We start from the raw sequence: 27,858 nt of genomic DNA, 5'->3' as shown, positions 1-27,858 counted from the left end.
GGTGTGGTCTCCTGGCTTCCCTGCTGGAAACTAAAAGCAGACAGAGGGTCATGAGCTGGGTTATGCAGTGAATGGCATTTGTGTTCCTTTCAGCATATTTAGCTGATTTGGCAGGAATTATGTTAAAAAAAAAACAAAACAAAACCCAAAAGCCCCCCAGACCTTAAGGGAAAAAAGGCCTACTTTTGGATCATGAAATGAGGGCCTATCATTACTTGTTAATCTCTTCCCCTGGAGGGCTTTCTGAGACTCGCTGTATACATAATCAGATTGGCTTCACAAAGCTCTGTTGGTGTCATTAGGTCATTCTCACATTGAGATGATCAGCTTAGAACTCGGTGGTCTATAAATGTAGAAGGCTTGTAGGGCTACTGTAAACGTCTGTCAGCAAATACTGCTCAAGAGTGCTGAAGTTCACAGAAAAACATAGTGTGTGTGGTGTTTTTTGACACTAGCATAACAGTGCAGGGTCTACAGCCTTTCTATTTCTAAGAAGTACAGTGGTGAAGTGCTTCTTACCCATTTCTGACCCACGCTGGAGCTGGTTTTGCAGTAATACAACCAATATGGTGAAAAACAGGCATTGTTTCCCTTTGAGATGAAGTCCACCTCTGGTGGCTGAATTTATTCTCTCTGCCTTAAGGCTTTGCAGTGTGGTGATCTGTGGGAACAATAAATATGGCAGTGCAGAACTTGAAGTAGAAGATGACCATGTGTATTTACAGAAAAAAACCCCAAACCAGTATACGTTTCCAGAGAACTAAGAAGGTAGAAAAATCATATACAGAGATTAGTTGCCTAATAAGTGTTGTATTTGTTGTGCTTCAGGATCATTTGTTATGTGGTAATGATGCTGTAGAGGAGTTCTGAAAAAGTGGACATGCTTATGCTGCAAGCAGTGCCATCTGCACTTGACCACGCTAAATTCTAGATGTGAAGCATACTTAGACTCTGGTCTTTTGAAGAGGAATAAATGTAGGTGCAGAACTTACATTATCATATAATGAGGTGACCAGACTCCTGAATATACAATTTTATGCTCAGTTCTTGCCTGCATGTTCATCTCTTCTCAGTTTAAGTTGGCTTACTAAAATAGTGATGGGCCCTTCCAGAGTGTATTGCAGTTTGAGCCAGTTATCACGTGATTTGGGGGTTTGGGTTTTTTTGAGCTATTCAAATAGCTGAGAGCAGCCATCATTAAGAAAGTAGCAACTTCCCCCAAAGTGCAATCTTCATTCTTCTCAGTTCCTAGTTGCTAGCTAATAATGAATATCTGCACTGGTAAAAGCAGATACATCAGCATTGATGTTTTAACTTAAGCCCAAATTTGGTGTTAGAACTAGAACCTCTCTTTTCTTTAATCTTGCAGTAGATATAAAGTGCTTAAAAGCTGTTAATTAACCTAACATTTTGTTTTGACTACTGAGTTGCAACTTCTGGGAAACTGCAGTTTTGGAAGGAAAGGTATTTACTCTCCCAAATAGGACTGTGCATGTGTAGACACTGCTTTCATGATGCCTGTGGAGACTTAGCTGGAGTTCATTGCTGTTGTTCCTTAATTAGAGTGTATGTGATACATTTGCTGACCACTGGATTGTCCCTGTAGTTCTGAACTCATACAGCCCTCTCAGCCTGACCTGCAGGAGAACTGGCTCTGAGAAAGAACGGTGGGTTGTTTTTTGTTTTTTTTTTTAATAGCTTCGTTGTGGTTTCAGATCCTGGCAGAAGAAGCAGGAAGCTGGTGAGTGCTCAGAAACTAACTTAATTGGATTGGGAAATCTTACATGGTTTTGCTTCCAGACTTCATGACTCTTTGTCTTGATAGCCTACCCTTTCCCATTAAGATAGCAGAGTACTTACAAATATGACACAGGGCATACTTGCCTTGAGGGGATTATCTTCTAAACTTCCTAGCCACTGGCTTGGTAGTTCTTGTCTGAAGCCTACAAGAGAACTCCATGTCTGGAGTTGTAGCAGATTGGATTCTGTAGCTAGAAGTATAGTGCTCAGAGAGGGTGGGGGAAGTGTGTAGCTACTGAACCCCCAAGGTGCCTGTAGGGTAAATCCAGTTGTGTGAATAAAGGAGTACTCAAATCCCATGAGGATGAAGGAGGTGCTTCAGGTGTCTTGAACAGCTCACGTCTTTCCTCTTCTGTGGTCATGGGCCTAGTCTGCGCATCCTTACAGGCTTTCTAGCTGTGTGGACCAAGCAGCACAAGGAGAAGGAAAAAAAGGTGTTTGTGGCTTTCCTGCTTGAAGAAACGTTTGTAAATTGTTCCTGTAGTTGCCTGGTGGTATACGTGTTGTTAGTTAAAACATAAGCAAAGAACACCAACTTCTTTGGCCTAAAGGGCATCTACGTTGGGCCGGTGACTACTGTCATAACCCATTTGAATCTCTACCAAGGCTTGCAATAGGCTGTCCTTCAAGATTTCTCCTATTGCTTATGAGTGATTACATGTCCAGTGTTGAGCCCAAAGGCCCATGAGCCAATCCACAGTGATGATCATCAGTGCTTTGCACTTAACATTTTTTTTTTTTTTTTTTCAGGCAGCCTGTAAGGTTAAAAGTGGAAGCTAGAGAGTAGAGGCTTTAGGAATTTTATTCTGCAACCGTAGCTGATCACTGCTGTTTGTATACTATGGTTGAGAGATAACACAAAGGTCTCTTATCCAGCTCTTTGGACAAACCTAAATATTTGTTGTTTCATACACACTAGTGTAAATTGGGAAATGACTAGTGCAACTCTAAATGGGAAGGAGGAGAGAAAGCTCGCTCTGGAGCTGTAGTCACGCTGCTCAGTTTGAGAACTAGGAACTGAGCTAGGCACCCAGTACTTAGACCAAATGGTTTCCTCTTTATGTGCCTCTAGCAAGCTCTTCCTCAGTCTGCCTCTGTATCTGGCATGGAGGTGGACAAGCACAACTGCCCACCACCTCAAACAGCAGAGAACAAATTAAGCAATCCTATCTCCTCACTAATACAGAATTGGGGCTTTTCTCCCTGCAGCCATAACAGAGTTTATTCAGGATGAGTACTGGGCTGTTAACTTACCCTTTCCTCTGTAGCTTCCTCAGTGAGGTTTTAGCTAATTCAGCAGCCTAGCACTCTCCGTGATGGTTTCAATCTTCATTTCTTTTGCTGCAGGTACCCACAGATGTTGAGAAATGTCAAGATCGAGTAGAGTGTTTCAATGCTGACCTGAAAGCAGATATGGAGAGATGGCAGAACAACAAAAGGCAAGACTTTAGGCAGCTACTCATGGGGATGGCAGATAAAAACATCCAGTACTACGAGAAGGTATGTGGCACTGCTGGAGCATTGGCAGGAATAAGACTAGTTCATTTTCCCCTGAGGTGGTGATGATTCTTCAGGAAATCTTCACGCTGTCTTGAAGAAAAGAATCTTGGACATCTAAATCAGTTCTCTAGTGCTGTGGAAGCTGCTCTTTGTCAGCAGCTTAGTGTAATCTGAGTTGCTGGTCACGCTGAAGCAATCTGCGTGAGACTAGCTGTCTTTCGCAAGGCAACCCTGTAACAGTATTTCATCCTGGATGCTTGTCTGTCTTGCGTTATTAATTGAAGAAATTAGTGTTCAAATTAGAGCAGCAGTAGTGGCGATGAAAAAGACCGAAATTGCATGTTATAGTAATACTACCAGACTAGAAAATTTCTTGATTCTGCCTTTTATGAGCCAAACTACATGGGTTAATGGATCCATACATCCATGGATCCATATATAGATTACACCTGCTATGCATAAATTATTCTAATCTCTGTCCTCTTGTGCATAGTTTTGTCCCTTGTATGCTAGTCCTGGAAATACCTAGTCAGGTGCCTCTGCCCTTTTTCAGTTGGTGCATGTGTACCTGAGATTCAGTGTCATTTTTTATTTTATTTTTTTTTAAGTGAAAGGGCCTTGACATTTAACTGCATGTGCTGCCAATCTCATTTTCCTTCATGCTAGAACAGTGCTGCCCAATGAAGTCGTTGATACATTAGACACTACTAGGCTTATGCATGGTGACATACTTCATCTTCTTGCTTATTGCTTTTTTCCACATCTACTCTAAAAACTTCTCCCCATGCTAGGTTACTTCTCCATGTAGTGTTAATATGCAGTTACTTTGCCCTTTACGGTGTCTCTCTTCAGTAATTCATAAGTAGTCACACAGAACTTCCTTTGCCCTGGTCTCTTCTCTCTTCTGTCACTGCTCAGGAGGAGGGTATTAAAGACTCTGCTGAACATCCAGCAGTGCCTCTGCAATTGCTGTACATCTTTTGCTCTTAGTTGCAGCAAGGAAGCTTTTTGGTAGGATAGTGCCTAATTGCTTCAGGATACACAACTAGAAATACTCTATTCACCTGCAGTATGATCAGCAAGATTAGAAGGAAGATGCTTGACAACAGTGACTTGTGGGTATAAGGGCTGGTGATGAGTTTGCCCCTTCCCAGTGTTTAATAATACGTATTCCACAGTCTGTATTTCTCAAGTTTGACTTCTGGGCTGTACATGGTTGAAAGACACTAAGGATAACACAGCACTGAAGTATATGTGTCTGGGGAAATGACTCCAAAGCCTGGAGTGACTTTCTAATAACCCAGAATCTAGGATCCACTTTTATTTTGCTATACCAGGCCCTACCAGTTCATCATGCAGTGGAGTCAAGTCCCAGAGGTGTACTGGATGGAGTACACCATGTCTCTGAACTACCTTCCCTAAATGCATGGGTTTTTCAAATAAGTTTGCTGGAGGTTGTCCATAATAGCTGCCATTGTGTTCAAATCAGCCCTCTCCCACAGTCACAGCGCAAAGGTGTGGATTTCTACTAGAAACAGTTTGTCTGCCTAGCTGAAAGCTGTGGTGTTCTTCAGTTTAGAAGCTAGCTTGATACTTGGAAATCCTGGGTATTCTGATGATTTTTAATGGCTTGGGCCAGGTGATAAATTTGGAAAGCTTTAATTTGTTGTCTTTGGAAACTGCAGCTATTCTTTTTGAACACTTTCTTGCTGCTTGAGATTCTGTTATTTTTCCCCCTCTGTAATAATCTATAAAGACCTGGCTAGCCTTTCTTGAGTTTGCATTCTGTTGGTCTGGAAGGGTTGGTCAAAAGTTACAAGAACTGATGTACAATCCATTTTTTAAATCTTTATTTCTTTCTTCAGTGCCTTACGGCGTGGGAGTCAATTATACCACTATTGCAAGACAAGCCAGAGACCAAATAAGAAGTACCTTCATGGACAGTCTACCACTTCGATGCTCAGTACCACTAGACATACTGGAACTGTATGAAGGACTCCTTTTGTCAAGTTAACTGAAATGCCAGCTGCACTTAGGCTGGAACAGATGCTCTGAAAAAGATTTGAATTTTTTTCCTCACTTTCTGTGTTAAAACTGGGGTATGTTTCATCTTTTTGAGTTACCTTGAATGGTTCCTTCTTTATCCTATGGAGTGATTGGGGGTTCATAGTGAAAGTGTACGGGGATCTTGATAAAACTTACCTCTCTAGTCTGGAAGGAACTGATGAGTGGAACACTGAAAAGATGAAAATAAAACTCTACTGCAAGGTGCCAAATGACATCTTTATTACCATTCTGCTTTGTTTGCTAAAAAAGATGATAATTATTCCTATGATACAGTACTCCCTAACCAATCCTTATCCCTTTTTTTGGATGGACAGGGAAAGGCTGGAAATGAGTATTTTCTGTTTTGCTACCACCCATATGCTCCCTCTGGATAAAATGGTTTCTGGAGACTTTTCTGTGTGGGAGTTGGGCTGGTCCTAGACAGAACATACCAATACCACTTGCAGATAGCTTGTGATGCAAGCATGAACTGTGGTTTTTGTGAGTGTGGCATGCTGTTGGTTCATACTGAGTATCTTTGTTTACCTTGGTGATTATGAAGTAATGTCAATTGGCTGAAGTGTACTTGTGACTGACTTGGGAATTAAAATCAGCTTAGCTGCAGGAGTGAGTTGAACAGTGGCCTTTCAAGGCTTATGGGAATGGTGGAAGCAAGTGTGAGTCTTTAGTGTATTTTTTTCTAAAGCTAGCTCTGGAAGTTGCATGTTAGAGTTCTCTTGGTCCATGCTTTAAATGTTTTTGGATTTTGTTTTTTTTCTGAACTAGAGCCACTTTGGGCTTTGTCACTTAGGTGCCTGCTGTAGTAAAGGTAGAACTCTGCTTTCTCTCCCCGTGTTTTTTTTGCAGCAGCCAAAAGCCAAAAAGTGTCAAATGCTTTCTTACACCAAGCATCATTGTAAGTGAAACTTGCCTTAAACAGGTCGGTGGGGGTGGATGGCTACCCTATTAGGTACACACAGTGTTCATACCTGTCTCTACTGAACCACATGGCAAGTCTTCTAAGACTACTTTTGGTACAGATCTATTTTCTTAGTAGTTTTTATTGGCCTTTAGAAATGTAACTGTTTCTTCAAGTCCCCTTTTTTCCCTTTCTTTTGCAGTCCTGCCTCAAGTAAATGCCTGCTTGGTGTTACTGGGCTTAGGAATGCTGCTGCAATTTCCAGGGTCCCAGAGTCTTGGTTTAACAGCATGCAGATAAATCCTTTTTAACCATCCTAAGTGAGGAGGTTTGGGGCTGATTTCAATGTAATATTGGAATTTGGTGGTATAAATACTTCTGAGTGCTTACTGCTAAACTTGGTTCATTACTGATCTCTGGCAACATTCTTGTGAAGAATCTGAGCAGTAATTGAGTATGTGCAACTTCTGTGTTCTGTGACGACCTACCAGATACCAGTCTGGTTTGGACTTTATCTCTTCATAAACACCTGAGGCTGCCCTATTAAGCTTGGTGACTTTGTAGCAACTGTCAAGATGAGTTATTGCAGCAATGTGGTAGCTGTCAGGCTAATAAGATGATGCTCTCTGGGTGCAAAAGTCAAGTTTAAGACATTTTAAGTGGTCTTCCTTTTTGACTCAGCCTCCATTGACAACTCTGTAGTACTAAACAAACTATGCTTTTTTGGTTTAAGATCACAGTTTGTCAATATATACTTATTTGGTGTAAACAAGAACTCTGCGTTAAGTTGCTGTTTTGTCCAGAATGACAAAACTACTTGTGGTGCAAAGGAAGTGCTTAAAGGGATCATACTGAAGCAGTAACCAAGTGTTTTCCTCAATGTCTCCCTTCTGAAATAAGCACTTCCATACCTTAACAGTTTGACCTTCAGGGTAACAGTCTTCCCTATTTCCCACAAACAGAGATAAACATGCTTTTTTGAGCTGGTTCCTGTGTGGTAAATGGAATTTTGTAGTTGACTCTGCAACATCACTGGAAGTCAAGCAAAATGTAATTTGAACTAATATTTAGACAGTCTTCCCTTCACCTTGTCAAAAAAAAAAAAAAAAAAAGTAAAAGATTAGTAGAAAGGTTGGTGGTTTTTTTCCTATAATTGAGTAGGTTTTGTCTGATGCCTTACAACACTGAGGTCCTGTTCCCTCTTAGTTTTATGTCAAACTGAAGTGTGCATTGGTTGTGTGGAATTTAGCAATTGACATTACAGCTGTTCATGAGAAGCATAATGGATAGTGGGGAGTACTAAGTAAAGTTCAAATCAACATGTAACCATTGAGGGTGGAGCTGTTAAAGGTCAGCTTAAATTTTCTTTAGTCTGATGCCACTGATTCTGCAGCATAGTTTTTAAACTAGTCCACATCCAAAATACGTTTCAAATTCAGGTAAATCCTTTTCTGGCTAAGCTGTTGAAAGGCGGGCATGCTTTGCACTTCCCTGTTGGAGTATATGGCTCTGTGACACCTGCAAGTTGATTTGGAGGAGAGGTTGGAACATGGGCCTCAGGCTGTGGCCACTGATAGGATTTCTTAATGATCCAGAACACCAAAGCCTCTTAAGCCCCTACAAGGGAAGCAAACACTCAAAACAGGAGTCCTCTGTAAGAATTGCTGCAGTGTAAGGATGTGTAGTGGTGGGTCTCTTGGCTCCTGTGGGCTATGGAGGAGTCTCTTTATAAAAACCTGTTGTAAATCACAAGGTAACTGTGAGAGAGGCTGTGAGGTGTGGGGCAGCAGTGTGAAACAGGAGAACTACAAAAGAGCAGGAAACTCCTGTAAGGTGTAAAGAAGTGACACTTGTAAAGGGTGCCCTTACTTAACTGCTCTTAGTGAGAGGTTAAGATCTGAACTGTTAGTGAAACTCTGACATGTTATCCTGTAATCCTTACAGGATAGAGGCTGTCCTTTGGATGGCCCAAACATTAAGTGTGAAAAGTAAGAGGTGTTGGTAAAGGGAAGCAGGAGTAGTGCAGAAGCTTCATCTTTGAGTAACTTGAGTGTTCAGTCACTTAAGGTCACCCTCTGCACATGCATTAAAATGATGTCAAAAGTAGTTGCACTTTTTCTATAAGCCTATGTAACATGCAGCACCTTCAACAGTCCTTAAAGTAGCCCAGTTTTCCTTGTAATCCATAGCCAGACCAAGTTCCCTCTCAGAGGATGCATGATTCACTGCTGTCCTGGTTACTTCTGTGTAATTTCTGGGGTGTTTGTTTCTTCTCTTAACTGGCACCAGCACAATAAACCAAGCACTGAGATCTTGTTTTCATGCTCGGTAGTGAACCGTGCATTGTTCATATGTATTCTTACCAGGTTCTGACTCTTGCAATAAACGTAGATGTTGAAACATCATGGCTTTTTCAGGTATCCATTGGAAAATGAAAAGGTAATAAGTGTAGCCCTAAAGACACGAACTCTTCTGATGTGAGTTGTATCAAAGAATAAACTATGGATTCTTCACTGAAGCCTACTTGGATTTTTGTCATACTGACACTTGTGCTAAAGATAGAGTAGTGGGATGAGTGGTAGAAAGAAACATCTGCAAAGCATGAGTGGCAGAGACGGTACTGCAGAGGTACTGTGAGGTAGCCTTGCAGCAGTGGCTCTGCATAGTCTGTTTGTGATGCATATTGTTTCAGGTGTCAGTCCTGCAGATGCCAAGGTACAAAGAATTCCCTCCCAGCCCACCAGGGACTGTTCAGTGTTTTAACAGGAGCCATGCTTTTGTTAAAACTTGCACAATTTAACTGACTATGATTAAAGTTGCAGACTGTTAAAATCCTGGTGCTGATAACCACTGAGTAAAATTGCATAGACTAAACTAGCTCATTAGATGTTCAGCCTTCTTAAATTCTGAAGGTAGAACAGTCTTTCCCTTGGTATATTAACTTTTACTACAACAACCAATGAATAAGGAAATTGGTGTCTTTTTTTTTTTTTTAAGGTAGGGGAGTTGCTACTACTTGCCAGGTTTGTGTTTTGTTTGGATTTTTTTTTACTGTAAAGTAAAACTGGGGATCACAGGAATCAACTTGCCTTCTGGCAGTGTGAATGTTGCATTTTAAACTTTTTGGGAGTGCTGTTTAACCAATTTTATGGAATAAAATGGCAATGCTTAATTCTATGCTTAGCACTTTGGAGTCTTGCCACAGTATCCAACCTGTACAAGTACCCAGTAATGAACTGGGCTAGTTTTAAGGTTGCATGGCTAAGGCACAGTACTTGTGCAGAAACTAATGCACTTTCCAAAAAGGTGTAAGTAGATTACCCTTCTGTAAGTGACATGCTAAAACATTAAAGGCTACTTGCTGTCCTAGACTACTTTGAAGGCCTTGGTACTGTATGCTTTGAAGCTAAACCATTTCTTAACTCTACTGCTGGGATATTAATCCCTATCTTCAGGTCAAGCAGCAGGGTTGGGGCCAGTGCTACATCTGCACTGCACAGGGGGACAGATTGCAGAGGGACAGTCTTATGATAGCAAACAGCCAAAGGGCTTTTGTCTTTAGTATTTGAAAATAAAACAGCACCATCCTTGTTCTCTTTTCCTCTGTGCCTGCATCCCTCTGTCCCTTCTTAAGGTTTGGAGAGTTGGGTCATGCAGGTGAAGGCAAGCTGGCTGTGAGTGGAGGTGGTCTCATCCCCTTCCTTGCTGAAGGTGTCAGTACTGGGGACCAAAATGGTGCTGGCTCATCACCCAGACTCTTCTGCTTTCAGCCTCTGTGAACCCATTTACCAGAACTAGAGTCACTGTTCATACCATTAAAAACCAAAATGAAAGCTGTGAAAAGATTTGTCTCTCTGTGAATTGGCTAGTCAACAATGTAAAAATGGGAAGGAGGCTTTTGTTTCCTGCACTTGACCAAATCTGGCAACTGTGCTCTTGTTCAGACTCGCAGGCTAGGAAATGTTGTCTTGCCTTCTGGTGCTGGCATGTTTCTATACCCTTTCATATATCTCTGTATAAATATACTTCGTGCATTGTTTACTATGGAACTAGTATTGATGGAGAAAAACACTTTGAGGTAAAACTGTTTGTAATTCTCTATTAGTCTGTACATTTTTTAAAATGCACTGTTTGTTTACCTCAATTAATTTAATGGAATGGACCAATAAATGTATTAAAAGATTACTCCTTTAACTAGAATGTAAAGTTTCATTTTTTGCAGACTTTGCCATTGAAATGATGTGTGCACTTATTTTGCTGGGCAGCTCACTATCATACTGCAGAAATACTCTTCCCTTAAAATCTTGTTCCACTGCCGATTTAACTAAAAGTCATCCATCTGTTGTTGTAGTACGTTTGGTATTACTTGAAAGTGAAGTCTGGAGCTGAGGAAAGATTGCAAGAGTGTGTCTCTATGGGGAACAGGGGTGGAAGCAACTTCCTCGGAAAGGGCTTGCACAGTGAGTAATCAGCTTCTGCTTGCTGCATGCCTGGCTTGAACTGAAGCTGCCTGATTTGCCTCCAGATGATTTCGGTTACTGAAGGGCTTTTAACTTGCCATTACTTAGTCCAGGAGCTTGGAAGCTGCTTAGTCTTTGTTAATTCAATTAGCATGTAAGTAGACACATAATTTAAGCCCTCATCCCTCTGGAGCATGCCAGTCTTTTGAATCATGTTTGGATTGAGCTGACATCTCATGCCAGTTGGCTGTATTGTATGAGGTTCCTTTTGGTAGGGGTTTCAACCCAGTATAAAGCTGGGGTAATAAGGTGACTTTTACCTGGTATTAGTGTCACTACACCTTCGTAAAGCCTGTAGGAATAGTGTGCTGCACTTACCGGTTCTTAATGTCATATGTCCTGGTGGTGTGAGTGTAAATGCTGGTTTTGGCTCCCACTCCAGGGACAGTGGGACAATCTCCCAGAAGTCAGAGGCATGAACATCTGTTCAGGAGTGTTTTATTGTAGGGATTACTAAAAGTGTCTTAATCTTACTTTTTTTTTTTTTTACAGTGGTATTTCTGTATTTAGTGGTCTTCTATGTAACATTGATTGGCTGGGCTGACACATCTTCTGTAGCACTCGGAGAGCAGGTCTGTCTTGCTGACAACTGTGTGCATGCAGCATGTGTCTTGTGGACCCCTGCTTCATCAGCCAAAGTCACAGAACTGCTCTGAGGTTTCTGAAGGAACAGACGAGAAGGAACTAATAGAAAAACTGATCCTCTGCTTTCCCCTTCAACATTGAAGGATGTGTCCTCATTTCTACCTTGTTCTCATCCCTCTGCACTATTTCTAACCAGCCTAGCAGGAAAGCAAAATGCTCTGAAGACTGCTGGTGTGCAATAGCCAATGCATGTACTCTGCAACATGATGTACTGCAGAAATAACAAGGCAAACTTCTTTGTCATGGGTGAGCTCAGTGGCTGAGAGGCCATGGCATGCTGTGAAATGGAAACTCAAATGAGGTGCTTCCTGTAATGATGATAATTGTGGGGACTAATGCTTGGCAAACCTTCCACTTTGGTAGCTCAGAGAGTTGATAAGGACCAGAAGATGCTTTAGCTTGTACAGCCTCTGTCACTCAGTCAGAATCTGAAGGGAGCCAGTGGTTGAACGTTGTTTGATGGCCACAATGCTGTAAAGAGCAATAAAATGCAGGTTACAAGAGAGCTAGCAAACTACTTTTTCAAGCTACAGTTGCTTTTGCCCCATCAATTCTTTAGCTTAAACTTTGCTGGGGTGTCTGGAGCTGGCTGAGTGCTCATGTGATTCATCTCAAGGATCTGCCAGCCTCTCTGTAAGTTATTCCTGTGTACAAACAATGACGTTGGCACCATTTGTCATCTTTCAGACTCTGAAGTCCTAATAACCTGTGTTTGTGGTAATAATCGTGCTACCTTCTATTTGGAGCCTGTATTAAAAAGCAGCTGAGCAGCTAGCAATGACTCGCTGTTAACAGCAGCGTTGTGCATAGTCACTCTTGTGTCTGGAAAATAGGAGGAGGAGAGCAAAGCCAGGGGAATGATTAGTATGAAGTAGCCTTCCCCACAGTTGTAGTCCTGCTGACACCAGGTGTCAGACATGTTCACAAGCCTGGAAAGCCTTTGGTGCTCTGGGTGAGGCACAGCTGATGGTCTAGGAGCCTTCCTTAGTGCTGCTTTTTCTTTTCTTCCTAAGTGATAACAGTGAAGTTGGTACTGCCTTTAGACTTTCTGCTGTTATTTTTTTAAAAAATTACAGCAAAACTTGGCAAGAGTTTTGCCTGGGATCAGACATTAGCCTAGCCAGTACTTGCCTTGTATCTGAATGAAAATACTCTTGTTGCATGGATTAAACACTGACATTACAGCTATTCACTTTAACTTCATACTAGAAGAGTCTCGTTGCTTCTAGTAATGCAATGAGCTGGAGGGTCTTGGGGAGAGTGTGACAGGCAAGGTCAGATTTGGAGGGAGATCCATCAAAAATTCTGGAAGAGTAGATGGAGATGCTGTTTCAGCTTTGTCTCTTCAAATTAAGCTGGTTTTGTTCTTAAAATTTTTTTCTTGAAATTGTACCTCTCAGTCATTCTGTAGCTGTACAGTTGGGCAAATTGCCTGGATCAGAAAAGTAACTATATCCTTACTATGCATTAATGGTTTCTCTTTGAAAGAAACACCCGAAGGAAACTCAGATTATTCTTTTCTATCACAGTAAGTAACCTGTAATGGATTTTTTTAAAAAATGTTTTACTTTGTGTAGGATTATTCCCTCATTCTACTTATTACTATTTTTGCAATATCAAGCAATACATTTGTGTGAAGGCTTTGTCCCCTGGGATTATCAGCTCTTAAACTGCCAAGTATTCCTCTGACAGCAATTCATGTTACATTAAACAAAAAGAAGTTTAAAAAAATTGGCTAAATCATTTGCAAGTTTCTTTCTTTGAATCTCTTTAATATTTGTCAACACATTTCTGTAAGACTTTTGTTTCTCTTTAATTAAAAAAAAAAAGTTATTTTTCCTATCTGTCTTAGACCTAGAGTCAGGAAGCATGGAGAAAATAACAGCATGTGCTTTTGGACAAACCCCTTCCTATTCCTTACCTTAAAGGGAGGAGACTCAGGCAGCTGACTAGAAAAGACAAAATGAAACAGAAGCCACTGTACCAGTTCAGTGTGTTTTGATAGATCTTGTTATAGACTGTAGATGTCACTACTCCCGTGGTGACTAAAGACAACTGCAGCAGGACAAACACCTTACCTGTAAAACAAGAACATAGTTTGTTACTGGGGAGAAAAAAACAGCTCTGGTACCTCCCTGACGATTCCAGGAACACCACTGTGTGGAAGATCAATGTGGTCGTTGCTTCATAAGTGCCAGATGGCATGAGCTTGTATCTTCTTCTGTTCTAGACCAAAATTAAATAACTTTCCCTTCTTTTAGGCATAGGACAAAAGATCCAAACGGAAAACTGTCTGCTTAAACAGTCTAGATTAGAGGTGGCTGCTTGGAAGAGCAGCAATAAACTGGGCAGTAAATTGCTCCTTTCCCTAGGAGGTAGAAAAGCAGTCTTGGGCTAACACCTTCAGGACAAGAGAGATTTTAGTCAGGGTCTGCCTCTGCCCTAGGCCAGAAGAGTGGTCCACTGGGTTAAAATCATAATAATGCCTGAAATGGGGAGGTGCGTGTAATCTGTATCTTGTTTAGGGTGGATGAAAGGCAGAAACTGAATTCTTAATTGAAAGAGGGTTTTTGCTGAAGTGCACCCTTCTGTTTCTGTCGTGGAAAATGGGGAAGGGGGAGTAACCCAGCCCTACCAGGATGTGGAAACTGGGAGCAAGGTCAGGGCTGTGTGCTGAGCTTGCTGCCCTGGCAGCCTCCTCCAGCTGCACAGTGCGAGCAGCCACCACCTAAGGAGACAATACTGCTACCAAGAGGCAAGGGCTGCTTGGCTGCGTGGTCCTGCTTGAGAGCTGGCCTGCAGCTGGAATCAGGTGCAGCCTGCATGGCTCATGGTGGAGGTTAAAAATTAATTAATAATAAGGATTAATTTGGGGTGTGAGCTGTGCTATTTGTGCCAGGTAGGTGAGTTTGCTACGGACCACGCTGAGGAGCAGAAGCAGTAGGAATGAACTGGTGACAGAGGAGTGTCGTGTTCATATGGCAGAAGGGAAAAGAATGCAAAGGATGGCTGTGAGAACATGTTTGGAGGAGGCGTGAGCAGTCATGGGCCTTAGGTCCTATTTGAATGCAAGACCAGTCCCATCTGTTGTGTCTAAATGCAGCTCATTGGGGTAAAAAATAGTAGCCTTCAGTACGGTGTTGTGAAATGTATGTGTTTTACTACTTTCTAATATATTTTTCCATAGAAAAGGATTTCTGCTCCTGTGTACCAAAAAGGGCCAATTTTTATGCAAAGCTTATAGTTTGTTAGTTAAACTGTGGTCTGACAGGAACAAATTGCCAGGTAGCACTTGGAGATGTATTTAGAGAGCATAACTGAAAAAAGATGAAAGAAATTCATCCTTCCCAAAGCTGGAAGTGAAAGAAGCCAAATATAAATGGTGTTGAGTATCACAGTCCTCCTTTTGGTTTTCCCTGGAGTACTGTGTTTTTGAGCAGCACCCCAGATATTTTCCCTGACTTTGAGCTGCACACTAATAGTAATCTCTTGAAGCATGTACTGAAAATTTTGTGGATAAATGATGATGCAACCAAGGATGAGAAGTTTGGATGTGACAATCTTGTTCTGCAAGTTTCTCTGCTCCTCCCTTCTCATTTGTGGTATCAGCTATTCTGGTTTTATTACGTAAAGCACAGATTGCAGCAATAACTTACCTTTCTCTTTGTACCTTAGAGAGAATGGAGGGATTTGAGGTTTTTAATCAGTAAGGTAACCGAAGTACTTACCATAGGATGATCCTTCAACATGCTTGGATATCATGGACCTGATGGTTGGTAAGGGGATGAGGGCAAACAGCATCACTGCCCGTGCTGCAATGCAATGAATAGGTAGTCATCAGTACCCGCTTCTTGTTTCCCCACTCAACTACTGCTCTTGAAGACTACGTGCTTCTGGGTTGGGCAGGGACTTTGCTTCACCTTTTCTTGTCCCTTGAGTACCAGAAGGAAGTACAAATCTTTGGTAGGAGTGTAGGTCCTCACTTCATCTAAGCAATGGTGGATAAGCCACCTATTGCTCCCACTAGCAGAGGGACTTTGCCCAAACCAGCTGTGGTCTCTTGGTCTCAGCCTGAAATCCCAGTTTAGATGGAATATAGCACTGTCCTTTGAGATAGTGAGGCTGATTTGAATCTAACCAGCAGAGGGAGCACCCCATGCCACATGACCTTGACAGAAACAGTACCTTTATGACACTACAGCTGTTTTCTACCTGGGAGCTTCTGGCTTGCATTATTTTAAGCTTTCTCTAGTGTGGAAACTTTTTGGAAGATGGAATTACCTTCCTGTCAGCAGAACCAACCTCAGTGAAAACTCGATTTGTGTCTAGTGTACTGAGGTGTTTCTGCAATGCGGGGAATAAGCATCCTGCATGGTGTGTAGCAATGTGTGTTCACAATGGACTTAATAAGACACATTTTTTATTTTAATTTTTTATTTTTTGTTCCCCAGCCTGATTGCCTAAACAAACAAAATCTCTTAAAAATTTAACTCAGTGTTTGTCTTAGTTAGTACACAAATATAATATCCTACCATCTTTTCCTTTAGAGTAACTTTGGTTTTTCAATTTCTCATTCCCTGTAGGGGCAGACAGAAAAATCGCTTCAGGCCATTTCTCTTAGATCTTTTTCTCGCTTTCAGAAGCAAAACCTCAAAGCCATGCAACACATGATTCATATTTGACAAACAGAGTATCATCCATCTCACTGCCACAATGGATGCGGTTCTTGGGTTTTGTTATCTGTATTCCTGCAGAGGCTACCTCCCAACAATAAACTGGCCTTTCCTTCATCATGGGATGCTGCCCCATCTATAGCTATCTGTCCCTTGGTCAGTTGTACATAGTGTAAGATTCCATACAGTACATTATCATGATATTTTAGTTGCTAAAGCAGCTCCAATGTTTTGGTCTTAAGCTTCCCATCAGCCATAAATGCCTTGATGTAACAAAAATAAATCACATCTTAAGATGTTCGCTTAATAGGAAAACTTTGCCAATTTGTTTCTGTTGTAGCCTTAAGCCTTACCTCACAAAAAGCAAGTGCTTCCCATCAATGCAGCAGCGTGGTCCAACTAGTACAGGTAGCCAGCAACAATTCCCGCTCCCTCGCTGTGTGGGCATTGCTCCCCTGCTCAGATGTGGGCTATGATCAAGTGATGAATTACAAGTCAACTAACCTTAAACTAAGCCTTGGCAGGAGTAGATATTGTAGGGTGCTGAGTGTAAGAATACAAAGGGAGATATGAGGACAGGGGAATGATAATGAAGCTTCCTGGGGAATTGCTCGTGTGATGGTCTGCCAAGCTCCCTGTTCTGAAACTTGCAGTGAAGCAGAGCAAAAGCCCTTCTCCTGATGTCGAAAGACCCCAGCCCCTTTCTCAAGGTGCACTTGCTCATGCGTGTCACTGTTCGACTCACCGATGTAGAACAGGAACGTCCACCGCACGAAGGCCATAATGAGGATGCCAGCGCTGAAGGATGCCACTCCAATCATGATCATGGTAATGTCCCTCAGGTATTGGGAGAACACGAATACCCCTAGGAAGCTGGTGATGAAGATCACGTACCCAGCAGCATTGCCATGGCCAATCTCCACGGCATTCCAACTTAAAGGCTCCCTAAGCAAGAAGAGCGGGAGTACGTTCATTGCACCAACGACGGCAAGGTCATAGAGGATTGCTGCCACAAACAGCATGATGATGAGTAGTTTTGAGGGGGATACTGGAGTGGAGCTGCTGCTCTCCGAAGGTTGGGAACTCCCTGCCGCTGCTGCTCCTGTTCCTGTGTGGGCTGGTAGCTGGCTGCCCACCTCCCCCGCACTCTTGGCTTTGGCAGGGCAGGAAGCAGCTGGCCTGGGGACTGTCAGGACAAAAATGCTGTAGAGGAGGCAGAAAGCATAGCAAGCAATGCTGCAGCCCACCAGCACAGTGCCCTCTCGATAGTGGTCACTGAAGCCAACAAAGAGGTAGCCAGATGCCATGCTTCCTAGAAAGCCAGCAAGGCCATACACCAGCTCAATAATGATGAGGCGCAGAGACCTCCTGCTCTCGGAGGACCCCAGGGATGCCAGAGCCATGACACCTGCCCAGAGCGTGGTGAAACCGCCTGTCAGCCCATTGACGGCAGCAGCCCCATACATCACCTCGATGGGCCAGCCCAGCAGCATCAGGAGGAGCAGGAGAGTTTTGGAGCCCAAGTAGCCAAGAAGAGGGAAGCAGATGGGTATCTTCCGATGCATCCTGTCCCCCAGCTTAGATAAGCCATAGGCCGACACCAGTGGGCTCAGGCCCAGGACTAGGTTGTAGATTATATAAAAATTAGAGATGGCCTTCTGCTGAGCATCTTCCAGTGCATGGGAAGGAGCAGTGGTGTTGGTCTGGTTGTAGTAGTTCTTCACCACCAGCAGCAGTGCCGTGTCATAGAAGGCGCTGGCTACCTGGGAACCCGCGACCACTGGCTCAATCCACGTCCTCATCAACGTCACCCCCACCATGCTGCTGGTGACTACCTTTTCTTGGGGAGAACTGGTTTCACAGAGATGCGTGGGAGGAAATGGTGCAGGAGGAAACGGCTTTTCAGAAGTTCTGCTCTGGAGGCATGCTTGGAGAGGAGCAGCAGAGGAAAAAACAAAAGGTCCGCTGGGCTGCACAGAGTCAGAGAGTTGTGCAAGAGATGATCTGGCTGGGAGGATATTTGCACCTCGCCTTGCTGCGTATACATACACATGCACATCCCTGCGCTGCTCTGAACACCGGCTCACACATGAGAGGCTTTTGTACAGCTGGAGAACGCCCTTGCACTCGCCGACTGCCACTGCTCCTCTTCCTGGTCTAGTTTCAACAGAGATCAGATGACCTAGGGGAATTTCTCTCTCCCAGTTTAGGAAGTGAAAATGCCCTGGTCAAGTAATTGCTGCAGTTTGGGGGGGTGGTTTGCTTTTTGTTTGGTTTGGGGTTTTTTTTTTCCCTTTTGGCATCCTTAACGTGTCACAGGACTCTCAGGGTGGCTGCGAGGGTAGGGGATGGCTTTGTGCTTTTTTGTCAGGTAATTTGTGAATTCCCCTTACTGCCAGCTTTTTTTCCTTTCTTCTACACAAATATGTTGTTGGCTCGTTTGCTCTCACTTGCTCCTGTCTGCCCTACTGCTGCATCGTGCCCCTTATGCCATTGTTTCAACAACACAGTCAGGAAATTACACCAGAAAGAAATTAAAGAGAAAAAAACCTATTTTTGGTAACCTGCCTCCCATGGCTGCCACTCTGCCTGCTCTGTCCTTTGGCTTTACAACGTGGGAATTTCCAACAGGAAGAGAAATCTCCCAATTTATCCAAAGGCATCGGAGACCACTGTACCCCAGTAGTCAGCCAGCTGAGCTGGAGGCTGGGGTGGATGAGAGCCCACCTCTGGGGAAGCGTTTTCCAGTCCCAGCTCCTTAGGGCAGTAGCCGTGCCTCTCTGCCACACACACACACACACACACAGAGCTTTGCAGCTTGAAGTCAGCCTCTGATTTTGCTGCTGCCTGAGGGGGTCAAGCAAAGCGACCCACCCCAAGTGGCTTGGGGTCCCTGTGGTCATGATGGTGTGGCTGGCCAGAGGCACAAGAAGCTCTTGGAGCAGGATATGGCGCAAGCAGGCTGCTGGTTCCAGGGAAGATGCTTGCAGTCCCAGCTGCAGGAAATACTTGGAGGATATTTGGCAGCCTCAGGAATGCTAACTTAAATGATAATGATCTCATTCTGCACTGGTTTAATGAATCATAACAGGCAGAATAACAATCTGTTCTAGGAAGATTTATGATGATTACTTTAAAAAATTAATGATTAACTTGCAAGAACAACATTAAAACCTCCATCTGTTGCACTCTATTCATTCAGGTGACATTTACTCAATGCCTGCATACTCATGGCTCAAGAGTTGAACTTCTTCACTCTTAGTTTGGTTGTGCAATAATTTTTGGTTTGTATTTAGATTCAAGGAAATAAAGACCTAAGAACTAACAGGGAAATGAGTGGGGAATTGTCTGCTGGAATGATTTGCTGTTAGAAAATTTCAGTTTCACTGGAGAATTTGTTTTTGTGTCAGGCCAAAAGACTCCTAGCCAGCTGTAAAATGTAATGTGGGTTGTTCCAATAGTTGCCTTTTTTCCCCCCAGATTTTCTGCAAAAGCTGTCTAGTTTCTTTAGTTTTTATTCAGAAGTAGGACAAATCTTTTTCTCAAAACCCTGGAATATTTCCAGAGGATGGAAATTCCAGACAGACTTACTGAAAACCCCAAAGCATCAGCCTGTGACCAGTTTAAGCAACAAACGCAGCCAGAGGAATTGCCACGTTTCACTTCACGCAGGGAGCCCTTTCTCTTCCACCAGACATTAGAGGGAAAGATAAATGACTTTGTCTCATTCAAGTTTCCGTTTGGGACATTAGTTGTCTTCTAGTGCAGAGGTATGTTACAGTCACTGCACTTGAAAGACTGCAGATCTGCTCAACTCTTAAATAAGGGATATTTTTCCTCCACACTTTGTTGCATGTACAGATTGCCTAGTTTATTCATCTGACACTGAGGTGATACTATGTTATGCCTAATGCTGTTCAGGCCTAGATAGGTAATGAATTGTGCTAAATGCCATCAGTGATCTCATGAATTATGTATATACTTCCAGGATATTCTGAGTGTTCATTCACATTAAATATACTTTTTAGAACTAGTTCTCGTGGAAGGATATAATTTCATGTCAGTAATTGCAAAACAGTGAGTGCTAAAGCAAGAGTTTAACCCAGGCTCCAGAATATTTCCCATTGCAAAATATTTTTCATGAATACCATGTTAATTTGATGCCACAATGACTTCAGAATTACTATTCTCTAGCATTAGTTTTTCCATGGGGCCCAGTTCTCATATGACTAATATTTATAGGGACATTTGCATCCACTTTAAAATATGTTCTTGTGGCATAAACACAGTGGAGCCTTAAGGGATTGGCCCTTGACATTTAAGAAAAATGAACCTACAGAATCACTGAGACTAGTCTACAAGCAAAAATACGCTGGTGTAGCCTGCTGGAAAAGGAACACGTTGTTTTAGGGCACCCCTCTCTAGAGTTGTCTTGTGTGGAAGCCCAATAGAGGCCAAGTCAGCACCATGGACATTTGTCAGTCTGGCCAAATAAATATGTTTAATGTCTCCCTGTGGGGATGTTATACATTCCTGTGGAGTATTGGTTTTTCTATATTTAAACCATTTATGACAGTTACATCACTTTTTCTTTCTGAACTGGCTTGCTGTAGGGATTTTAGTAGGCTGGGGCAGGTGGGTTTGGCAGGTACAAGCATTTTGGAGCTTGGTCTTCAACACTTCTTGTCTGAATATGTCCTTTAGACATCCAGGAGTGCAATCCAATGTGGGTGCATAAGCCCTCTTCATCTCCCTTGCCTAAGCCTGCTGACGGGATCTGTGATTTACAGTCTCTGGCTGGCAAGACATTTCGTTTCCACAGTGGTAAATCAGCTCTGTAACTCCTCCTCCTCCTCCTCCTCCTCCTCGGTACGTGCGGATCATCCTGATGCACTCTGTGGCTTCGTGGCAGCGGCAAAGTGGGGAAACATGACTGGGTACTGGGAAGCGCCTGGGTCTGAGCCCGGATGGAGCTGCAGTTGTGTTACAGCACCAGAGAGAGGGAGAGCTGGTTGAAAACACTGGGAAGAAGAAGCTATTTCAGCGATGGCCTGTTTTCCTTTGGAAAATACATCTTTGTCATAAATGACCACAGACTGTAAGGCCAAGCCATGCTCTTTCACTCTGTGGTTTGGGAGGTTGGCTTCCTCTCTGGCTGGCATTTAATTACATATTGCCCCTGTCCTCCCAAGGTTTGTGGTTCTGCTTGCGGAGGTGGGGCAGATGGAGCGGAGGTGGAGGCTGCACGGGAAGGTGGGTGCACGGGGCAGGGGGACCGGCTCCTGGCAGCTGCTGCGTTGCTACAGGGATGCAGCATCCTGGTCCAGGGCAGTTGTCTTGTGGGATCCAGAGCTGCTCATGGTAGACGCTAATGCCTGGATGTGAAAGGCCACCCCAGCAGCCTTGCTTCAGCAGCACTGGAAAACAACATCCAGGCTGCTTGGAAACTCACAGCGCTGGTGTCAGCGTCTTAGCACAACAGCTGGTAAGTCCACAATTGCCATAATAAAACGCAGGACCATGCCCTTAACGGGTGCATGCTCAGGTGTCTCAGACACTGGGACCCTTGGGCCAGCATTCCAGCGTTCAGGAGGCACAGCACCCACAGATACGCTGAGGTCACCTATGGGGACATCTGCACTCCTCTGCTGCCAACAGGAGGAAAAGGAAGCCCAGGCCACAGGCAATGCGAGCACATGCCAACCTCATTCCCCCATGCCTTGAGGCTTCACCTGTTGCCCCACATGAACAAAGCCCAGGGCGATGTGCAGGCTGCAAAAAGCTGGAGAATGGATTTGCTCCACGGAGAGACCTCATGGGATGCACTGATGTGAAGGGCGGTGAGGAGGGGTCACCCCATGCCAGGGTAGGGCAGGTGCTGGAACAACACGGGAGAGCAGCAAGGAGCTGGAAACAGCAGCACTGCCCATTTTCCTTTGGGGCAGACACTGGCTGACCAAGCAGCACCAGAAACCTGCATTGTCTGGCTTTCACCCCCAGATGTTATCCTTTTTTTTGTATTTTTCTCATTTCAGAGTTTCCTGCTTACCTGGTTGAAGTCTTCTGTGTGCTTCTTTCTCTGCTGGAAAGACAAAACACAGGATACGCAACACTTTGCTAAGTTGGCTTCTTTTTTCTTTAGCTTGAGGAATTTAGGTGATTAATAGTGCTGACAGCTAATGGTATGCCTTAACATTAATCCTCTCCATGGAAGCAGGGAAAAAAGGCTTCTTGCAGTACCTGGTGTCTGTCTAATGAGCTGGACCACAGAACAAATCCTGCTGTAGTTCTTAGGTAGGCCCCAGATAATCCTGGTGCTAAATGACTTGTTTCTTGTGTGCACATCCTTCTTTTCGTTAATATTCATGTCTTTTTTAAATTGTTGTCTGCATATATAGGTTTGGCACGAAAGCATTGCAAAGGTCAAGAGTGTGCAGGCAGCAATGGACTTGAGAAATGGGATGAAGCAAACTATCCTAGAACTACAGCTTAAGCAACCCTATGTTGAATAATGCAAAAGTAGACAGTCTGGAAAAATGAAATAACCATAGCAAAAACATGACCGTTAAAAACTTTCAATACTGAATGAACTACAGTCAATAAACTGTTAAAACTTGGTTCAAAACCAGAAACTGCCCTCCCCTTCCCAAGTGCTCTGCAAAGCTATTTAGAAATAATTTTGGTTATCATATACTTCATATTCTCATTTTTTTATATAGGTCTAGAAACTTTTATGGCAAAGGTGAATGGGTACCAAAAAGCCTACAAACACATTTAAATAATAATAAGTTTGAGAAAAAGGCATTAAGGGTGAATGAAAGCTCTGAAGGAGTGTGTGAGTAAATTTTACTTGAGATTTATAAGGCTGGAGAGGAACTGTGTTAAGTGTGGATGTGAATTAGAGGAAGACTATACACAGAGCATACTGGAAAGGTGAATGTGGAGAATAAAGGAGGAAAAAGAAATAGTAAGCCACCCATCCTTGTGGAGTGAGGTGTGAAAGAAGAAAGGAAGAGCAAGGGAAGGAGGAATGCTAATTTTTCTGGGCTGGTAGGACCTTTGCTAGATAACTCGGCCCTAGTCAGGTACAATTGGAGGGAATGAATATCTCTTTATAAGTCTGTGCCTCCGTGGAAGTAAGAACAGCAGCTGGCAGAGGACATCAGGACAGTGGAGAGAAAAGGGACAAATCCACCCTATTTTCCAGTGTGAGAGGTGGAAACAATCAAAAGTATCATAAATGTTTAAAGGGGCTCTCCCTTGTGCTTTGTGTAAGGCATAGTGCTTTTTGAGGAGAGGAGGGAAGGTGAAATACTTCTTTAAATCTTAGTTCTTGGAGAGACACGCTTGCCTGGTAATCCAGCTGTTTTCCCTGACAGATCTCAGGTTAGTCCTTTGCGTGACTAAATTTATGTTTTGAAGGCAGGTAAAGGAGTTGCTGAAACCATTGGCTGCATTAAGCCCTCAGTGATAGCCACCCCGGACAGTCAGAGCAGGCAGATAGAGATTCACTCCTCACAGCCTCTCTCTGTTTACTCCACTGTGCTAGGTCCTGAGCACAGAAGTTAGCAAGAAAGATTAACTATGGGTTTAGTCACCTGAGTGTTTAAATTTTCCAGGCTATTTTATGCACAACATCCTGTCAAAAACATTCACATTGTTTGTTTAAAAAAACCCCAAGAAACTGCATACACAACCCAAAAGCTGCAGATGCTGCAGCACACTCTGGTGACATTTATGAACCTCGCCACTGTCTTTCTCCATGTGGCAGCTCTTCCAGTGGGGGTTGTTTACTGAACCTCTGCAGCTCAGAAATAAAAACCGCAACAAACTCGATAACAAGCTCTCAAACCCTCTCCTTGATTACAGAGCACCATGTGCTCAGGGCCAGGCAGGTCCTCCATGGACCACTCGCATGACCCTCAGGGCAGCTGGTGGCAGCTGCTGAGCCCAGCCCAAGGTGGTTTCGGTGTACGAGGTTGCATGGCAGTGCCTATCACTGTTTGTCTCACTGCAAACAGTCCCCAATGCCAGCTGAGGACTTCCAGGCAACCTGGCATCACGAGGCACAGCAGATAACAGGGATAACCCTGTTTTTAACGTGTGCCACGGCCACGCCTGGCTAATTACCTAAGTTGCAGCGTGTGGGTGGGGGCACTTGTTTGGAGCTGGCAGGGTGGAGAGATCCCTGGGACAGCAGGGAAAGGCACCAGCATCCTCCATGAGGGTGGCTGGGAGGCTAGGGGGGACCGTGTCCATACCTGCTTTGCTGCAGGGCACTAGTGGAAAATGGCACCACTGGGGTAATCTTCTTCAGATGAGAGAACAGAGTTGTGCCTAGGTTGGTAAGCTGCAGGGGCTGCTGAGGCTTTTCAACTCCACGCAGAGGTGTCACCTCTACTCAACACACAGGGAAGATGTGTCTGGAGTTCCTCAGGCTCACAACTCTGCCTCAGACAAGGTGCTCCAGGAGAAAGCTCCAGGCTCTGGAGAAAAGCTCATGGAGATAGGGCAATGCAGGTCTCTTTGTGTGCTACTCAGGAGAATTTTAGCTAGCACCCTCCCAGGCAGCTAGTGAATGAACAGCCTTGGCAGATTTTGTGTGTCCTTCAGACTCCAGTATGTGTATAAAAAGACATTAATGGGACTGAAATATTAATGGGCCTTTCGCTAAAGGGTCCCGTTGTATCTGCAGGAAATTTTGGAGTTGAAGAGGGGTATCAGGTAAAAGGTACCAGCGAAACAAGAAAGTCTGGGCAGCTTTCCAGCAATATTGTTGCTGCTAACTTTTTCCAGGCTGCAGTTCTTTAATGTCTAACAAGCATGAATAAATATATATACAACTGTAAATTTTAAGCTGTGTGGCAAGACAGCTGCTCTTACTGGTGTTTGCTGTTCCCTTGCTCCTTCATTTCGGCACTCTGGGGTAGTCAAAGCTTTTCTGTGCTAAGAATTCACTTTTATGCTCTGTTGTGTAGTTGCTGAAATGCCCATACCGGCCAAGAGCAGCACTGCTTCTTCCCACTACAAGCTCTGCATTTCCTGGTGAGTTCCTCCTAGTGGTTTCATACCTCCTGCTAACTGCACATGGACAGTGGGAAGACATCTCCCAACCACTTTACCCATTTCAGCATGGCTTTGCACAGTGCGCCTCGGTCACCAGCTGAGTGCCAGTGATGGCCCTGAAAGGAGGACTGCCAGCTGCAGTCACCTTCTGAAGGACTGCTAACACCTGATGAACTTCCCAGTTGTTGCAGGACCTGAGACACTCTTTGCTGAAAATAAAAAGGGCACAGCTGAGGGCCATATCAAGTGCATGCTCTTCCTTCCGGAAGACCTTGCTTTTCTTGCTCTGCTCTAGATGAGGTTGCTTTGCTGCGGCAGGGCTTGTACCACATGCAGGTGATGTGGGCTCATGCCCCTCATTGCCACATGTGATGCACTTCCACGCCACCACTTTCCGAGGGTCAGCAGCTATCCCAGTTCAACACCTTCAGGGATTTTTGTGTCCAAGATGCCAACGGGAGCTGTTATCAGCTAACAAGTCACGTCTAGCCATGAGCTTTCAGGCACCCTCTGCAAGGACACAGCCAGGACAACCTAGGGCAAAGCAGGCAGATGCCTACAGAGTAAACCAAGAGAATGACCTACCTGACATTTAAAACCACATTGATTTAATACTTCTATACAGGCAGGGAACATGAGATTAAGCAAGATTTGAAAAATAAAGCCCTTTGGAGCACTGAAATGCTGTTTTGATCCTTTAGTGCTGGGGCATCTTGACAATATAATTCCTTGGAAACATCCTGCAAAGCTTATATAGGCTATATTGACTTACCTTTTAATTTAGAAAGTCAACGAGTCTGCATGTCAATACATTATGGGCCTCATGAGCAATGATATCATTCAGCTATTTCCTGACTCCCTTCTGCTGAAGACTGACTCAGCAAACAATGGCCAAGAAGGACAGCTGAGCTGAATCTTGTCCTGCAACACCGTAGTCTGGACCTGGCAGCATGTGAGACCCATGCTGTAACTGGCAGAGTTTTTTGTCTGGTTTGCAGAGAGCTTGGATAAATATGCTTTTTGCCATATATCTTCCATCCCTGCTCAAACATTGTCTGAGCATGCTTTCAGCTGGCTTCAGAAATGGCTCCCTGCATGAAAACTTCCCATCAGCAAGATTTTCCCCTGTTTATATTTCTCTTTCCCACTGTTCATACCACTCCCCTCTGACCTGCATTACTTATCCCCCTCTCCCTCTGTTCCTGCCAGAAATTTTCACTTTCTTATACATCAAGTCCCACAACTTGGAATTAACTTTCTCTTTAAAAACAACCCTCTACACCTCATAAAAGCTGAGTCTGCCTTCTCTGCAGCACTCCATAACTGGAGCTTGGCTCCCTTGCTTTCCTCAAACACAGCATTAAAGAAAAGCTGTAATCATGTCCCTTTTGGCATGAGTAGTGCAACCAAGAGAAGGTTTTTGTTTCACCTGGCTCTCCCCCAATACCCTTTCAAGTCAACCCCACTAACATACCCACATCATTTTATCATGCATTGGCACAAGCTCAATCCATGAGCTTCCAGCTAAGTTCAGTGCTGTGTAGTCCTCAAAGAACAAAGTACTTTTAGAGGTATTTAGGTATCTAAGTGCTTTGGTACATTGGAATCTGGTCCACTTAAGGTTTATCTCATGAGTCTCAGTTTATCCATCTTCCATGGGGTGCTTTGGCAAAATCTAGTTAAACACCTGAGAGGAAACTAGCCTGGGAGGGACCCTGACTGGAGGCTGATGGGGCCTTGCAGTGGCAGTAAGTCAGGGACCTGTGGTTGAGGACTTGGTCTGATTGAGGGTCCTCTCCATTCTGTGAGGCTCACTGAAAGCAGGGTGAGATACCCATGCTTATGGAAGCCATCTAGTCTTGCTGCTCGAAAACAGCCATGTTTTGGGTGTGAATAGCATCATCTGGAAACCAGAAGGGAACAGCAGAGGGCAAGGAGATGGCAGGGAGCCAGAAAGGGTAATACTGTGAAAGTCGGGGTCCACCTTGTGCCAGTGCTGTACCCCAAAGCCACGGTCCTAGAAGCAAAGAAGCCTTACCAGGGAGTGAGCAAGTGCCCTACTTTAGCACCTTCCTTCTTTCAATCCAATTAAGTAAGGCTGAATACTTTTTGCCTTGTCCACGGAATGCGGGGGTGACAAAGCTGCCCAGCAAGTCAATTCCCATTGTGTGTCAGGAAACTCCACCTTTGTCTATGGAGATGGAGATGACAGTTTGCAGAGACCTAAGCTCTTCCCTCCTTTCTAATGACTGGTTATTTGTTTACAACTTTTTTGAAGCCTTGCATGAGTGCTGTGAAGTGCTGCTTTGCCAGGGTTATATCATTATCCATGTGTTTTTGCTAACATTTTCCTGGCTTCTTGTGTTTCAAATGCAGCTTGAGGACTTGATGTTTATTTTAAGGCAAGGTGAAGAGAGTTCAGCTTTCTCAGATGCTACAAGAGGAGGAAGCGCTTGTCGGGGCTAGTTGTATGTAAGCATCCAACCTCACTCTGAACCACAGCTTCTTGTGGTCAGTGACACACCAAGGGGGAGTGCATCACCCCAGTCTGTCTGCTGCAGCCCAACATGAAACCCTCCTGTCCTCACAGAGCTGTTTCCAGCCTCCTACTCTGGCCCCCTGCACTATATACACCTTCCCAGCCAGCAACAGTCCCCACAGCAAGAGTTCAGTGCAGCACAGCCCCTTG

The 27,858-nt window shown here is 44.0% G+C and overlaps 2 protein-coding genes across 2 annotated transcripts in view; one reads left to right on the top strand and one right to left on the bottom strand.

The window, feature by feature from the left end:
• SNX30 (sorting nexin family member 30) overlaps nt 1-6,678 on the top strand; it is a 51,127-nt gene extending 44,449 nt beyond the window's left edge. The window contains exons 8-9 of the mRNA XM_049796141.1: nt 3,148-3,300; nt 5,166-6,678. Of these exons, the coding sequence (XP_049652098.1) occupies nt 3,148-3,300; nt 5,166-5,225 (213 nt within the window). The 3' untranslated portion in view covers nt 5,226-6,678. The remainder of the gene's footprint in view (nt 1-3,147; nt 3,301-5,165) is intronic.
• Nucleotides 6,679-10,524: 3,846 nt separating this feature from the next.
• SLC46A2 (solute carrier family 46 member 2) lies at nt 10,525-17,938 on the bottom strand. The gene is made up of 4 exons (XM_049796150.1): nt 16,849-17,938; nt 15,159-15,242; nt 13,352-13,508; nt 10,525-11,901 (listed from the first exon to the last, which is right to left on the bottom strand). Exons 1-4 carry the CDS (start codon nt 17,921-17,923, stop codon nt 11,844-11,846), a joined length of 1,374 nt encoding a protein of 457 aa, XP_049652107.1. The 5' UTR covers nt 17,924-17,938; the 3' UTR covers nt 10,525-11,843.
• Between the last annotated feature and the right edge of the window lie 9,920 nt (nt 17,939-27,858).

Source organism: Accipiter gentilis, chromosome Z, assembly GCF_929443795.1.
Source record: "Accipiter gentilis chromosome Z, bAccGen1.1, whole genome shotgun sequence".
NCBI classification, from domain to species: Eukaryota; Metazoa; Chordata; class Aves; order Accipitriformes; family Accipitridae; genus Astur; species Astur gentilis.
This window is presented reverse-complemented; position numbering and strand designations above follow the sequence as displayed.